The sequence below is a fragment of the Brassica napus genome, chromosome C9, assembly GCF_020379485.1.
Source record: "Brassica napus cultivar Da-Ae chromosome C9, Da-Ae, whole genome shotgun sequence".
Taxonomy (NCBI): domain Eukaryota; kingdom Viridiplantae; phylum Streptophyta; class Magnoliopsida; order Brassicales; family Brassicaceae; genus Brassica; species Brassica napus.
The window spans coordinates 1,716,225-1,729,526 of record NC_063452.1 but is presented as its reverse complement, the minus strand read 5'-3'; the positions used below and the strand labels follow the sequence as shown (position 1 = coordinate 1,729,526).

The 13,302-nt window shown below is 48.5% G+C and overlaps 2 protein-coding genes across 2 annotated transcripts; both read right to left on the bottom strand.

The window, feature by feature from the left end:
• Window positions 1-5,037: 5,037 nt before the first annotated feature.
• Window positions 5,038-8,913, bottom strand: LOC111199897 (meiosis-specific protein ASY2-like). Its single transcript, XM_048770173.1, has 4 exons — window positions 8,168-8,913; window positions 7,757-8,109; window positions 6,775-7,670; window positions 5,038-6,686 (listed from the first exon to the last, which is right to left on the bottom strand). The coding sequence occupies exons 1-4, from the start codon at window positions 8,911-8,913 to the stop codon at window positions 5,649-5,651; spliced, it is 3,033 nt and encodes a 1,010-aa protein (XP_048626130.1). The 3' UTR covers window positions 5,038-5,648.
• A 1,087-nt stretch (window positions 8,914-10,000) lies between these two features.
• On the bottom strand, window positions 10,001-10,786 carry LOC125593484 (pentatricopeptide repeat-containing protein At3g26540-like). Its single transcript, XM_048770172.1, has one exon. The coding sequence runs from the start codon at window positions 10,784-10,786 to the stop codon at window positions 10,001-10,003; it is 786 nt and encodes a 261-aa protein (XP_048626129.1).
• Window positions 10,787-13,302: the final 2,516 nt, after the last annotated feature.

Below are 13,302 nucleotides of genomic sequence, written 5' to 3'. Positions count from 1 at the left end.
AGGCTACGTTAGTTCGGTGGGCGACGAGGAATCACCAAAAACAGCAGCTGTCACGCGAGAGAAAGCCTGGAATCACTGGGACCGAGACTCCGCCTCGAAACAGTCGAAGTCGTCCGAGCCAACGAGTTCAAACTCCGAAGAGCCAAAGAAATGGTGCCTCTACCACAAAAGGGATTCCCACGATACAAAAGAATGCAAAGTCCTCATCGGGCAATTCTTCGACGGGATCACTAACGGAACGATTCAAATGCCCACTTCTCCAACAACACCAAAAAACACCAAGAGCTGGAGTAAAAACAAGGAGAAGAAGGCACAGAGGTCTCAACCAAACGCGGCACCGAGCGAGGAAAGAGCGAGCCCTGAGCGCACTCCTGTCAACAATGTTGGCCCCGCCAACGACTCGTCAGAAGACGAACATCCGCGTCGCCGGCGGCGAGTGGACGTCATACTCTCTCATCCTTGCGACTCCTCTGACGACGACTCCTCGGCAGTACAGCCAGATCTACGCGAGAAACTGAACAGCAAAGTCGAGAAGTCTCTTACTACCACGACAACAGATAAAGACCTGCGTACCCTGTTGAAGCGAAAGAGCGCTACAAACGAACACGTAGGAAGCGCCGACCTCCGCACAACCATCTCAAAATCCAGCACCAGGAGAATAGGTCAAGACGGCGACCTTCGCGACCAGCTCAACTCAAAGGCCGATGACCTGCGAATCCAACTAAACCGTTCGAAGAAGTCCGATCTGCGACGACGTCTCGAGTCAAAAAAGAAAAAGCCCGCGGAAGCTCCTCAGTTCGAGAACACAACCGACGATTTAAGGAAGCAACTCGAATCATTGCGAGCTACCCGCACGCCAAACATTAGCGTCATAATGGGAGGATCGCCTCCTTGCGGCGACTCAGTTCGAGCCGTCAAAGACTATAAGCGACAAGCCACCACTTCCAAGAAGTGGCCACTTCCAGTCGAGAATGATCACCAGATCACTTTTTCGGCACTAGATACCAAGGGTATCCACATGCCGCACAACGACCCCCTCCTCGTCGATCTCGACATCGGAGAGTGCCTAGTCGCGAAAGTACTTATCGATACAGGCAGCTCGGTCGATCTCATCTTCCGCGACACACTCGATAAAATGGGAGTCGATTTAAGAGATATGAAGCCTTCCTCTCGCACGCTCACTGGCTTCAACGGAGCCTCAGAGCAGATGATCGGAACAATTCGTCTCCCAGTATACGCAGGTGGCATAACCCGCACCGTCAAGTTCTCCGTCATCCGAGCCAAAGCACCATACAATGCCATCCTCGGAACACCATGGTTGCATTCCATGAAAGCCGTTCCCTCGACGTACCATCAATGCGTCAAGTTTCCCGGCAAAGACGGAAAAACACAGACGATACGGGGAGATCAACAAGCCGCGAGAGAACTGCTGATTGCAACTGTAAAGATGCAGCAACAGGCTTCCCTCGTCAACTCCGTCAGCAAACCACTCCACAAGATATACCCCCAGAAAGAGGAAGTTCGAGAAGTCGCAATTGATGAATCCGACCCAACGAAAATCATCCGAGTGGGCGTATACCTGTCCGACGACTTGTGTTCAAGGATCATCTCTTTCATCAAAGACAACGCTTCAACGTTCGCCTGGAAGACCTCCGACATGAAAGGGATCGACCCCGCAGTTACATCCCATGAACTGCACGTCGACCCCACGTTCAAACCCATCCGACAGAAGCGACGGAAACTCGGTCCAGAAAGATCTAAAGCAGTGAACGACGAAGTCGACAGGCTCCTCGACGCAGGTTTTATTACCGAAGTCCGATACCCCGAGTGGTTAGCCAACCCGGTCGTCGTCAAGAAGAAGAACGGCAAATGGCGCATATGCGTCGATTTCACGGACCTCAACAAGGCGTGCCCAAAGGATAGTTACCCACTCCCTCACATCGATCGTCTGGTCGAGTCAACCGCTGGCAACGAACTCCTAACCTTCATGGACGCTTTCTCAGGCTACAACCAGATCCTGATGCATCCCGACGATCGCGAGAAGACGGCATTCATCACCGACAGAGGGACCTATTGCTACAAGGTGATGCCTTTCGGGCTAAAGAACGCCGGCGCGACCTACCAGCGACTCGTTAATCGAATGTTCGCTGACCAGCTGGGCAATACCATGGAAGTGTATATCGACGATATGCTAGTCAAATCACTCAAGGCCGACGACCACCTCAATCACTTGCGCGACTGCTTCAAGATCTTGAACGACTATGGGATGAAACTCAACCCGGCCAAATGTACCTTCGGTGTCACTTCCGGAGAATTCCTCGGCTACATCGTCACTCAGCGAGGAATAGAAGCCAACCCCAAGCAGATCTCAGCGATTCTCGACCTTCCAAGCCCGAAAAACAGCCGCGAAGTGCAGCGACTAACAGGACGCATTGCAGCTCTAAACAGGTTCATCTCGCGATCGACCGACAAGTGTCTTCCCTTCTACGAGCTACTAAGGGGAAACAAGAGGTTCCTCTGGGATGAAAAATGCGAGGAGGCGTTCAATCAACTCAAGCATTATCTCACGACCCCACCCGTTCTATCGAAGCCAGAAGCCGGCGACACACTATCTCTCTACATCGCCGTCACCGCCTCTGCCGTCAGTAGCGTATTGATTCGAGAAGATAGGGGAGAGCAGAAACCAATCTTTTACACAAGTAAAAGAATGACGGAGCCCGAGACGAGGTATCCAACACTCGAAAAAATGGCCCTGGCCGTCGTCACCTCGGCAAGAAAACTGCGACCCTACTTCCAGTCGCACACGATCGAAGTACTGTCAAACCAACCACTCAGGACGGTTATGCAAAATACCAACCAATCGGGACGGTTGACCAAATGGGCGATGGAGCTAAGCGAACATGACATCGTTTATAAAAATCGCATAGCAGCAAAGTCGCAAGTCCTTGCCGACTTCTTGATCGAGTTAACGCCAGAGCTGGAACAAGACCTCATCCTACCAAGCGTAAACTGGATCCTCCACGTCGACGGTTCATCCACGAGTAAAGGATCAGGAGCAGGAGTGCAATTGCAATCACCAACAGGAGAGCTAATCCGGCAGTCGTTCAGCTTCGGCTTCGCGGCATCAAACAACGAAGCTGAGTACGAATCCCTCATCGCGGGGCTTCGTCTCGCCAAGGCGGTGAAAGCAAAGCGAGTCAGCGCTTACTGCGACTCTCAACTCGTCGTAAGCCAGTACCTCGGTGAATACGACGTCCGCAACGACAGGATGGACGCGTACCTCAAACTCGTCCAAGACCTCACGCGAGACTTCGAGTTCTTCGAACTCACGAAGGTTCCTCGCGGAGAAAATGTTTGTGCCGACGCCCTTGCCGCTCTGGGAAGCAAGTTACACGACCAGGTCAAAAGGACAATCCCGATCCATAAAATCGAGGAACCGAGCATCGATACGAAGGCAGAACAGGCCGCGATTATAGCAGCGATCAACGACGCGATGGATATTGACGAAGTGGAATCCCCCTCGCCAGATGATCACTCAACGGATTGGCGCAAGGAACTCATCGATTACCTCGCGGAGGGTTTACTGCCCGTCGAAAAATGGGATGCCCGGCGGCTGAAAAGACGCAGCACACACTACGTCGTCCTAGACGGGGAACTACACCGATGGACTGCATCAAAGGTACTACTCAAATGTATCGCCGGCGACGAGACGAGACTCGTCATGGCCGAGACACACGAAGGAGCAGCAGGCAACCACTCGGGCGGGCGAGCTCTCGCACTAAAAGTGAAAAACCTCGGATTCTACTGGCCAACCATGAATGCCGATTGCGAGACATACGCGCGCAAGTGCGATAAGTGCCAGCGTCACGCCAAAACCATACACAGCCCAACGGAGTTTCTCCACACCTTGACTGCTCCATATCCATTTATGAGATGGGGAATGGACATCATTGGTCCAATGCCGGCATCTCGACAAAAGAAGTTCATCCTGGTCCTCACTGATTACTTCACCAAATGGGTTGAAGCCGAAGCCTATGCCAGCATAACCGACAAGGAGGTACAACACTTCGTCTGGAAGAACATAATCTGCCGACACGGGCTCCCATACGAGATAATCACGGACAACGGTTCGCAATTCATCTCGCATCACTTCAAGGGCTTCTGCGACAGATGGCGCATACGACTCAACATGTCGACACCGAGAAACCCGCAAAGTAATGGTCAAGCCGAATCGACGAACAAGACCATCATCGACGGTCTGAAGAAACGACTTGACTTAAAGAAAGGATGCTGGGCAGACGAACTAGATGGTGTCCTGTGGTCCCATAGAACCACTCCTCGCGGAGCGACGAAAACTACGCCGTTCTCAATGGCCTACGGCATCGAGGCGATGGCTCCCGCGGAAGTGAACGTGACGAGTCTACGCCGGTCGCGGATGCCACAGAACACTGAACTCAACCGAGACATGCTCCTAGATGCACTCGACGATATCGAGGAAAAGCGCGACCAAGCACTACTCCGCATCCAGAATTACCAGCATCAGATCGAGAGCTATTACAACAAAAAGGTCAAGTCGCGTCCTCTCGAAATGGGCAACCTCGTCTTAAGAAAGGTCTTCGAAAACACTAAGGAGTGGAAGGCTGGCAAGCTCGGAGCCAACTGGGAAGGACCATACAAGATAGTCGAAGTCATCAAGCCAGGAGTATACCGCCTCGAGACTTCGACAGGCGAAGCAGTACCGAGAGCCTGGAACTCCAAACATCTCCGCCTTTTCCACCCTTAGCCTGGGAACACCAACCCGAGTGAATGCGCCACAAAGGCCACTTTCACTCGCACATACTAGTCGAGTAAAAGCACCATAAAGGCGGCTTTTACTCCAAAAAAAAAAAAAAAAAAAAAAAAAAAAAAAAAAAAAAAAAAAAAATGAGTGAATGCGCCACAAAGGCCACTTTCACTCGCAATCTAAGAACTACGAATGGCTTGATTCCCGCAAAGGGATACGTAGGCAGCCCAAAGAAAAAGGGTCCAGCCGAAATAAAAAAAAATATAAAAACCCTCCCCGAGGAATCGATCTCCGAAGCAGACGATCACTTAAGCGATGCCTACTCGAACACGCCCCGGCTCCTCGAACAAACGTATCGGCACTCGCATCCCACGATTGAATACGTCCTGATCAGACACGTATTCACGGGAATCGACCGCGTTGCGACCTAAACCAACACGGCCGAGACAATGACTCCGATTCATCCTATAATTTAACTAAGTAAGGTCTGGCCAACCAAACGCTTGAAAATTACATCGGGATCGACGCGGAACCGTCAAAGTCGAAAACTCTTAATTAACGATTTAAGCTTAAAAATGGCAAACGGTCGCGACTCAAAGAGGTCAACCGAGACAAAGTCATAACAAGTTTAAAATTATAATGATTCGACATCTCGAACAATATTTACACCGAACGAGCAGAGTCACTTCAAATCTTGAGAAATCACGATTTCGATAGACAAATCTAAAGTAAATCAGTCTAAATCACCAAAAGAGTTCGAGATAGCGAGAAAACAGCAAAACAAAAGCCTCGAGGGCAAAGGTTCAAAATAAAAACAACAACAAAAGTCCTCCGGGACTCAAAAGAAAACAACACACAAAAGACGTTAACCCTCTCGATCGCTCTCACGGTCATTGAGGGCAGAAAGTTCTGAAGCCCTAACACTCGACTCGCGAGCAACCGGAGAGACGTGCATCTCATCTGATCTCGGGACCTCTTCAAGCATCCCCACATTCTCTCCTTCATTGCCTCGACGGGATCCTTCAGCCGAAGTGTCCGAAAGTACGAGCAAAGGAGCATTATCTTCAGCAACAAGGTTCCCTCGGTTAGGCGTCTCTCCCTCAAACGCAGTCGAAGGACCCTCGACGTGGGAGGGGGGGTCTGCGTGCTGTTCTTCAGTCGGATGCGTAAGAGGAGTGTGAAGAGTCAGCGCAGTCTCAGGGTCGATTAAGCCAGCGTTAGACCCATATGGATCAAGACTCGCCAAGATTCGAGCATCCACGAACTGAGAGTCCAACACAAGAGGAGAGAGTATGAGATCTTCCGCAGGTATCTCGCCCACTTTGAGTTTCTCGGCCTCTTGTTCGTATTTCCTCTCCTGCTCTGCGAATATCTCGATAACAGATTGCGAGATGTCGCTCCCAACCCTCCTTAAGGATTCAAGACATTTCCTGGTCCCAAAGGCTTGGCTATGGAGTAACCTAGCTTTATCATAGGCATCCCGCTGTTCTTCTCGGGAACGGATCCTCGCAAAGCGACGGTTAGCTTTCGCAGCCATCTCGGCCTCGACTCTCCCCCTTTCCTTCGTGACCTCTAGGATTCTGGAATCCCTAAGACGCTTCATCTCTCTTTCATGAGAGGCAGCGAGCGAAGCCTTCTCACCTTCGAGCTCCGCATTCTTCTGCTCTAACTCATGGATGACTCCACGAGAGGCCGCCAAATCGGCTTTGAGCTCATCCCTTCGAGCAATTGCGCGAGTGACCATCCCGTTAAGTCTCTCGACGTTGGCCTTCGATGCACTTAGCTGACGAGCAGAAGCCTCTTCTTTCTCCGCATGCTCCCTCTTGGCCTGCTCGAGCTCGTTCAAAGCCCCCTTCAGCGCAGTATCATATTTGTCGACCACGATGTTCATTGCGCTATCCCCCTACGAGATGCGAAGCAACGAAAACCGTAAAGAAATGGCACTAGAGGAACAAGGGAAGAAAAAGACAAAAGGAAGTCAAATTACTCACCAACAGCTTGGCCCTTGCAGCCTCCTCGTACTCGCCCCCGAAGACGAGATCCTCCACAGCGGGCAAAGGTTTCGCCCTTCCTCTAAACTGACGAAGGAGCTCCCCGCATTTTTCCGGAACATACGCCAGCGGAGCCGGCCCCTCGTAGTGAAAGTCAACTCTGTCGGGAAAGCTGACTCCGGGCACCCTCCTCAAAATGGCGTCACCGCGAGAAGAGGTACCAGTCTGGACGGCCCCGATATTGGGACGGGCTGGAACCTCTGCGTGAGGAGACATCGGAGCAGGAAGTTGCTCCTCGCCATCAGCTTCATCGCCGCGCCCTCTTATCAGAAGTGGCGACCCCTCAGATTCCTCTGCGAGGTTGTCTGAGCCCGCATCTTCAAGAGAAGTCTCAGACTCTTGTCCGTCGACGGCTTCTTCCTCGTCGCCTTCTTCTCCAAGGGCCCTATCTGCGGGAACCTCTTCCTCGGGACGAAGTTCTTCTTCCTGGACGTTCTCCCCCTCAGTTTCGGTCGGTCCCTCGAGATTCCCTGATCCCTCGACAGCAGACTTCTTCTCTGTCCTCTTTCTCTTCTTCTTCGTTTGGAGTTCACCTGAAGGAGGAACGCCGCTCGTTCCCTCGGCACTCCTTTCGGTTCCCGAGCCACCCCTCTTCCTTTTTTTACCCTTCCCTGCGTCGCGGGTATTAGAAGGGGGAATCGCGTCAGCGCGAGGAACCGCTACTGACGATCCTCCCCCACCGATCAACCCCAGCTGGGCAGACAGTATCGCACTCAAATCAGGAAGAGTTCCCATCCTCTTTGCCTCGGAAATTTGTTTTTGGATGTCCTTCGGGAAGATATCTAGTCGTTTGGTACGAATAGGAAGAACGACCGGAAGATCAGATCTCCACTCTCCTAAAAACAGAAGGCAGAGAGGTCAGGGCGCAACGAGTGAAAATCGCGACTAAAAGAATATAACTCAGAGCTGCGAGAGAACGTACTTCGCGCGATTCGATCTTTAAGCTCACGGATCTTCTTAACGGTGATCTCCGACCAACGATAGGTTCGAAGCAGAGATACGGCACGAACACTCTTCAAAAAATCTTCAGGATAGATCGGGGAGGTAGGATGGCCAACTGCATACAAAGCGAAAAAGGAGACACGATTAGAATCAATAAGTCGCTTACGGTTTGCGACAGAATATTCTACCGCAAGAACGGTTCCAAAGAACTCGACAATCGTTTTGTGGAGGTTCCTCGAAGGCCGAGCTGTCAGATCTGAGGAAGAAGTAAGAACGCTGCCAGTTCTGCGTCTTGTTCGGATGACCGGCGCACACGTTGCAGTTCGGTCGCATCTTCACCGAGTAGGTGCCGTCTTTCATGTCAGTTATCGAGGTCATCTCTTCAAACGACCTAACGCTCATCGGCATGTCGATCTGCTCCGCCAAAATCGACAAAGTAACTGCTAATCGCAGCGAGCCATTCAGGAGTTGACTGATCGCGATATCTCGGCGCCTAGCGTATGCTGTGATCAGTCGAGGAATGGGAAACCAACATCGAGTATCTCCCTGAAAATAGGATTCATACACCGTCTGATACCCGATCGGAGGAGACCAGGGCCTCTGCTCTTCCGTAGGAACGAGGAAGGTCACGCCTACAGCGCCCGCAGCCCGAAGAACCCTCTTCACGCTCCCCAGGGTAGATTTTGTCTTCTCTACGCCTTCCCAATCTTGACCGGCCAAGAAAGCAGGACGCAATAAATCGGGATGGAGTTGAGGAAGCTCTTCAAAAATCCCTTCGGGGTAAAAGGTAGTCGGAAGCAACTCGGCCTCAGAATCATCGCCTTCCGAGAGGCCGCCTCCCGCGGGGGGAGTACTCGGGGTGACCGAGTCAACAGGCATCGCTCCGCTTTGCCCGTCCCTCGAACATTCCATCGCGTCTCTCGCAACGACGCTTTCGCTCCCTTCTCTCGCGAGCCTTGCAGCATCCGCGACCAGAAGTCTCTGGGAACGAGATAGATTAACCGTATCCATCATCGCCGCGCGATGAATCACCTCCGGATCGTCGACACGATCCCCGTCGGGATTCCTTGTCGGACTCAGCGTCGCGGCGACTCCCTTCCCCTTCTGCTGCCTCGATAACCTCGGACCCGACGACATCGCGGAACGGAACAGTGAAGAGCGCTTTGAACAAATCTAACAAACGCTTAGAGATATAAGGTAAGGAGAGAGAAAGTACCTTTGATCGCGGAGAAAACTTGAAGAAATAAGGGGGGGATCTGCGTATTTATAAGGAAGAGAGAGGGGGGAAACTCGAGGCGTCATCATTAAGCCTAAACGGGCCTAAATGGGCCTCGAAATTCTCCCTAAAAACCCAGCCGACTCTCGCGGCGTTTCGACTTCTCGATGCATTTATGAAGAAAGAAAAAGGGAAAAATTCGAGGTATCATTATTAAGCCTAAACGGGCCTAAATGGGCCTCGAAACTCTCCCTAAGATCCCGATGGCTTCCGCGACTTTCCGGCTCTTCGTCTTAATTAATCGACGGCTATCCTAAAAACGGTTAAATCGACAATTAGCCAAGACGACTCAACGACTCCGAGAGAAGGCATTACCACAGCCTTTTCTGCGACTCATCGACCCCTCGCTTTAACCTCCCGACAGGACTCCCACTCCTTTGAACCCCCATGTTCTAGAATCCATCATGAGCTAAACGACCTTCGCTCACTGATGGACCGGGGGGACTTACTGTAGGAGATGGATCTAACCATCCCTCAAGGCCCAAGGAATAGGAGGCCTGGCCCGGACCAATGAAAGCGACGGCTCGGATAGCCGGCTTAGAAGGTCAGTCTCTCGGCTCACTTCTAGAGTACCTCGAGTCGACCGTCGTCGACTAGGAGGCATCCGGCTCGGCGATCGCTCGGATTAATACGGGCCCTTCGGCCCAATAAGGAAGGCCCACGAAGACGACCTAAATTAGGTCAAGAACGACACATCAGAGGATTATATAAGGAGAAGGAAGAGGAACGAGAGAGGGATCCGAAATCATCTGACTAACACTTGGCGGCTAGATTAGGGTTTTCACCTTTGCTCATCTTGCCGATATCTGTATCTCTCCGGTAACTCATCGAGTTGCCGGCTTCTCTTCTGTCGCTTTCTCTTTACTTCTCTTGTAACCGACTGAAAGTCTCTCCGACCATAATAAAACGTCTTTGTTAAACCCACATCTTTTTATCACCGTTTTCCGATCAAACATCTAGCATCTTGAAGAACATCACCACCGCCTCATCGTTCAACCCCATCTCAAGATACCTCCTCACAACCACGTTCCAAGAAACATCACTAGGGCTTTCAATCTCATCAAACACTCTCCTCGCATCGCTCATAGCCCCACACTTACCGTAAACATCAACAATCGAAGTCTCCAAATCCACATTCCCTGAGTATCCATGCTTCACCACAGAACAATGAAGCTGCATCAACAACCTCAAGTCCAAGACGAAGCCGCACGACTTCAACACACCGGAGAAAGACGTCTCCGTCGCTCGTATTCCGTCTCTACTCATCCTAACAAACGTACGAAACGCCTCGTCGTGGAGTTCGTTCTTAGCGCAAGCAGTGATGAGCGCGTTCCAAGACCCGCCGTCTCGTTCAGGCATTTGCTCGAACAGCTCGCGCGCATCGTTCGCACACCCGATTCTCCCGTAAGCTTCGATGGCTCTGTTGAGTAGGAAGATCGGGGGGAGGGGAGAGAACGTCACCAGGTGGGAGACGACTTTGCGGGCTTGCACGACGAGTGATTTCGAGGAGCATGAGCGGAGAAGACGCTCGTATAGCCAGTATGAGACTGGCTCTAGAGAAGGGAAGAGGAGAGAGACGGCTTTGGAGATGTTACCGTGTTCTAGTTGCTCGAGGATTTGGTGGGTCGCTGAGTTTTTTTCGGGTCGGGTCGAGGATTTGTCGAGGACACGCTTGCTGGTTTTGTCGCGACTGAGAACACGGCCAACGGCGGCAGAAACTCCGGTCAGTGTCATGTGTAGTGTGGGAGCTTTGGTTCCATGACCTTGAGGTTCTGTAATAAAGCCCAACCTTTTTTAATATTGGGCCTTTGCAATTGAAAGGCCTGAATAGACTAACATTGCTTCTTCTTTTTTTAACACCGAATAGACTAATAGCAACTATGAATGGTTCCGGTTTATTAGACTAACATTGCTTAGATGTAGTCTACATCATGTAGAGGCTAGGATTTTCAATTTTAGCTCAGACCCGATCGGTTTAATTGTATCAAACCGGAGTCATTCATGGTTGCTCCTTATTAGTCTGGGCAATTTCTGATATCGATCTTTGGGTTGGATATTTCTGATATTAGGTAGTTCGAGTAAAGGGCTAAAGGACCCGGTAGGAACCAGCAAATTTTGGATCGGTTTGAATAGTTTCATGTTTCGGTCGGTACAGATAGTAAAACTAGGAACCGTCTAATCTAAAATATGATTTATGGTTCTGTTATTTTTGATAATTCAGGTGAGTTATCATGTATTTCAAATAATAGATCAAGTAATTAGGATGATTTAGATAAAAATCTTGAATAATTATGATTATTTTAGATATTTCAGAGAAAATCTACGGATATTTAGTAATAATTTTGGGTAGTTCAGAGATGTTTTGATAATTTATTTTTAAATACTTTCAAATACTTTTAATAGATCATATGCATATGTATATTGGTTGTGTTATATGTAAATATAATTAATATTTTAATATGTTTGGTTTCGGTTCGGTTGTTTCGAATATAAAAGTATATGAACCATTTAAGTATCATAGGATTTTGGTATAATTCCATATTTGGTTATTTTAATTCGGTTTCGATTTGGATTTTTGGTTCTAGTTCTTTTACCAGGCCTACTTGTTTCTTGCTTGTATGCATTTTGTTTTTTTTTTTTTTTTTGCTAAAAATGTATGCAATTAGTTGTTAGCTAACATGTACATATAATACAAATTGTATTCAATATATGTATGATTGGTTTCATTCTATTTTCATTTTTTATAGAAAATTGTAAATGATCTCAAACATTTTTAAGATATGATTTTCGAACCTTAGATAAGCTTTGGACCGATCTGGTCGACATGCATTTGGTCAACTAAACATTTGTGTATCTACCAGCTCCTGTGTTATATATAAACCAAGCTCAGTGATATATAAGCAGATTCGAAATTTATAAAAACGAACTTAACATAACTAAACAGGATTTATGAAAGATTCCCCATATGAGAGAATATTGGCCTGAGAATGTTTTTTTGGTGTAAATGTTAAATTGGCCTGAGAAAGTTTTTCGCACTTAAAGATAACAATGTTTCGGACTGCGCAAACTTTGAGAATTCATATTTTCATATTTGAGCTTCAAAACCACTGAAGATGCGATTCCTCCACCATATATGATTCAAGTCCTTAATGAGCTAACGGATGGGAATGTATTTATAAGTACTTGTGTCGCCCAACATCATATCTGGGCGGTGCAGGTTACAAGTGTTGGGGGTGGATTTACATCCTCCCTCAAGGTCCATTAGACATTGAATTAGTTCCACTTCATTATGAAACCCTAAACATCTTTCTCCTATAAATAAAGAGCTATCTCCTTATGAGGAAAGGGGATCTTTTCTTCTCCATTTTTAGATCTAACACTTCTTACAAAGAATCTATAGATTCTTAGATTTATTTACACTTGTAATCATACATGTAATACAATCTTTGATCTATAAATTCTTTTTGATGTTCACTTCTCATTTGATTCTTTCAAGATATTTTCTAAACCTCAAAGAATCTAACAATTATCTTTAGATTCTTTTATTTGTATGATTCAACAAACACTACCAGCATAAACACCGTTTTTGGGTCAAACAGTTGGCGCTAGAAGGAGGGGGCAAGGAGAACTATCTTTAAAGATATCAAATTTGAGAGAATCCTAGATCTAACTTCATCATCTCAAGATAAATGATGAAACTTTCTCATGAAAGCTTTGTTTTTGCGGGGGATGGGACTCTCATCAAGAGCCGAGTATTGAAATCATCTTTGAAAAAGATAAGTTTCACAATCTCATCTCATTATTAAATCTCGATTCATAATAATCATGGCATAATAATATACATGTGCTTAATCTTTGAAAAGGAAGGGAAATAATAATATTTTTTTTTTCTGACTTTAGGAGTCGTGACCGATGACGACTCTGAAAAAGAGGGAATCGAACACAGACGACGTCGATGGGGCTGTCGCCGCTTTCCCGTATCGATCGAGTTCGTCGAGTTCCGTTCCATCCCCACCAACGACGAGCTAGCCTGTGACGGAAGGAGAAAAGAGAGAGGTCGTTCACTACCTCAACGGCAGTCGTGAACTCGAAAGTTCTCAGCTTTGGAGCTCGCGACGGAGAACCGAGATCTCAGCTCAGTTAGCAACGACGGCCAACAACTCCTCTCTCGTCTGCTATGATTAAAGAGTATCAGGCCACGGATTGCAACAAAGCTCGGCAAAGATTGTAACAAAGCTTGAGAATCGATC

What these genes read in the sequence shown, in the direction of transcription:
- LOC111199897 (XM_048770173.1), bottom strand. Translation starts at nt 8,913, where the DNA reads ATGTCGTCGGGTCCGAGGTTATCGAGGCAGCAGAAGGGGAAGGGAGTC. An exon ending in TAAAGATCGAATCGCGCGAA is followed by an intron (nt 7,671 to 7,756) that starts GTACGTTCTCTC and finishes TTCTGTTTTTAG; the next exon opens with GAGAGTGGAGATCTGATCTT. An exon ending in CTGCAAGGGCCAAGCTGTTG is followed by an intron (nt 6,687 to 6,774) that starts GTGAGTAATTTG and finishes CGCATCTCGTAG; the next exon opens with GGGGATAGCGCAATGAACAT.
- LOC125593484 (XM_048770172.1), bottom strand. Translation starts at nt 10,786, where the DNA reads ATGACACTGACCGGAGTTTCTGCCGCCGTTGGCCGTGTTCTCAGTCGC.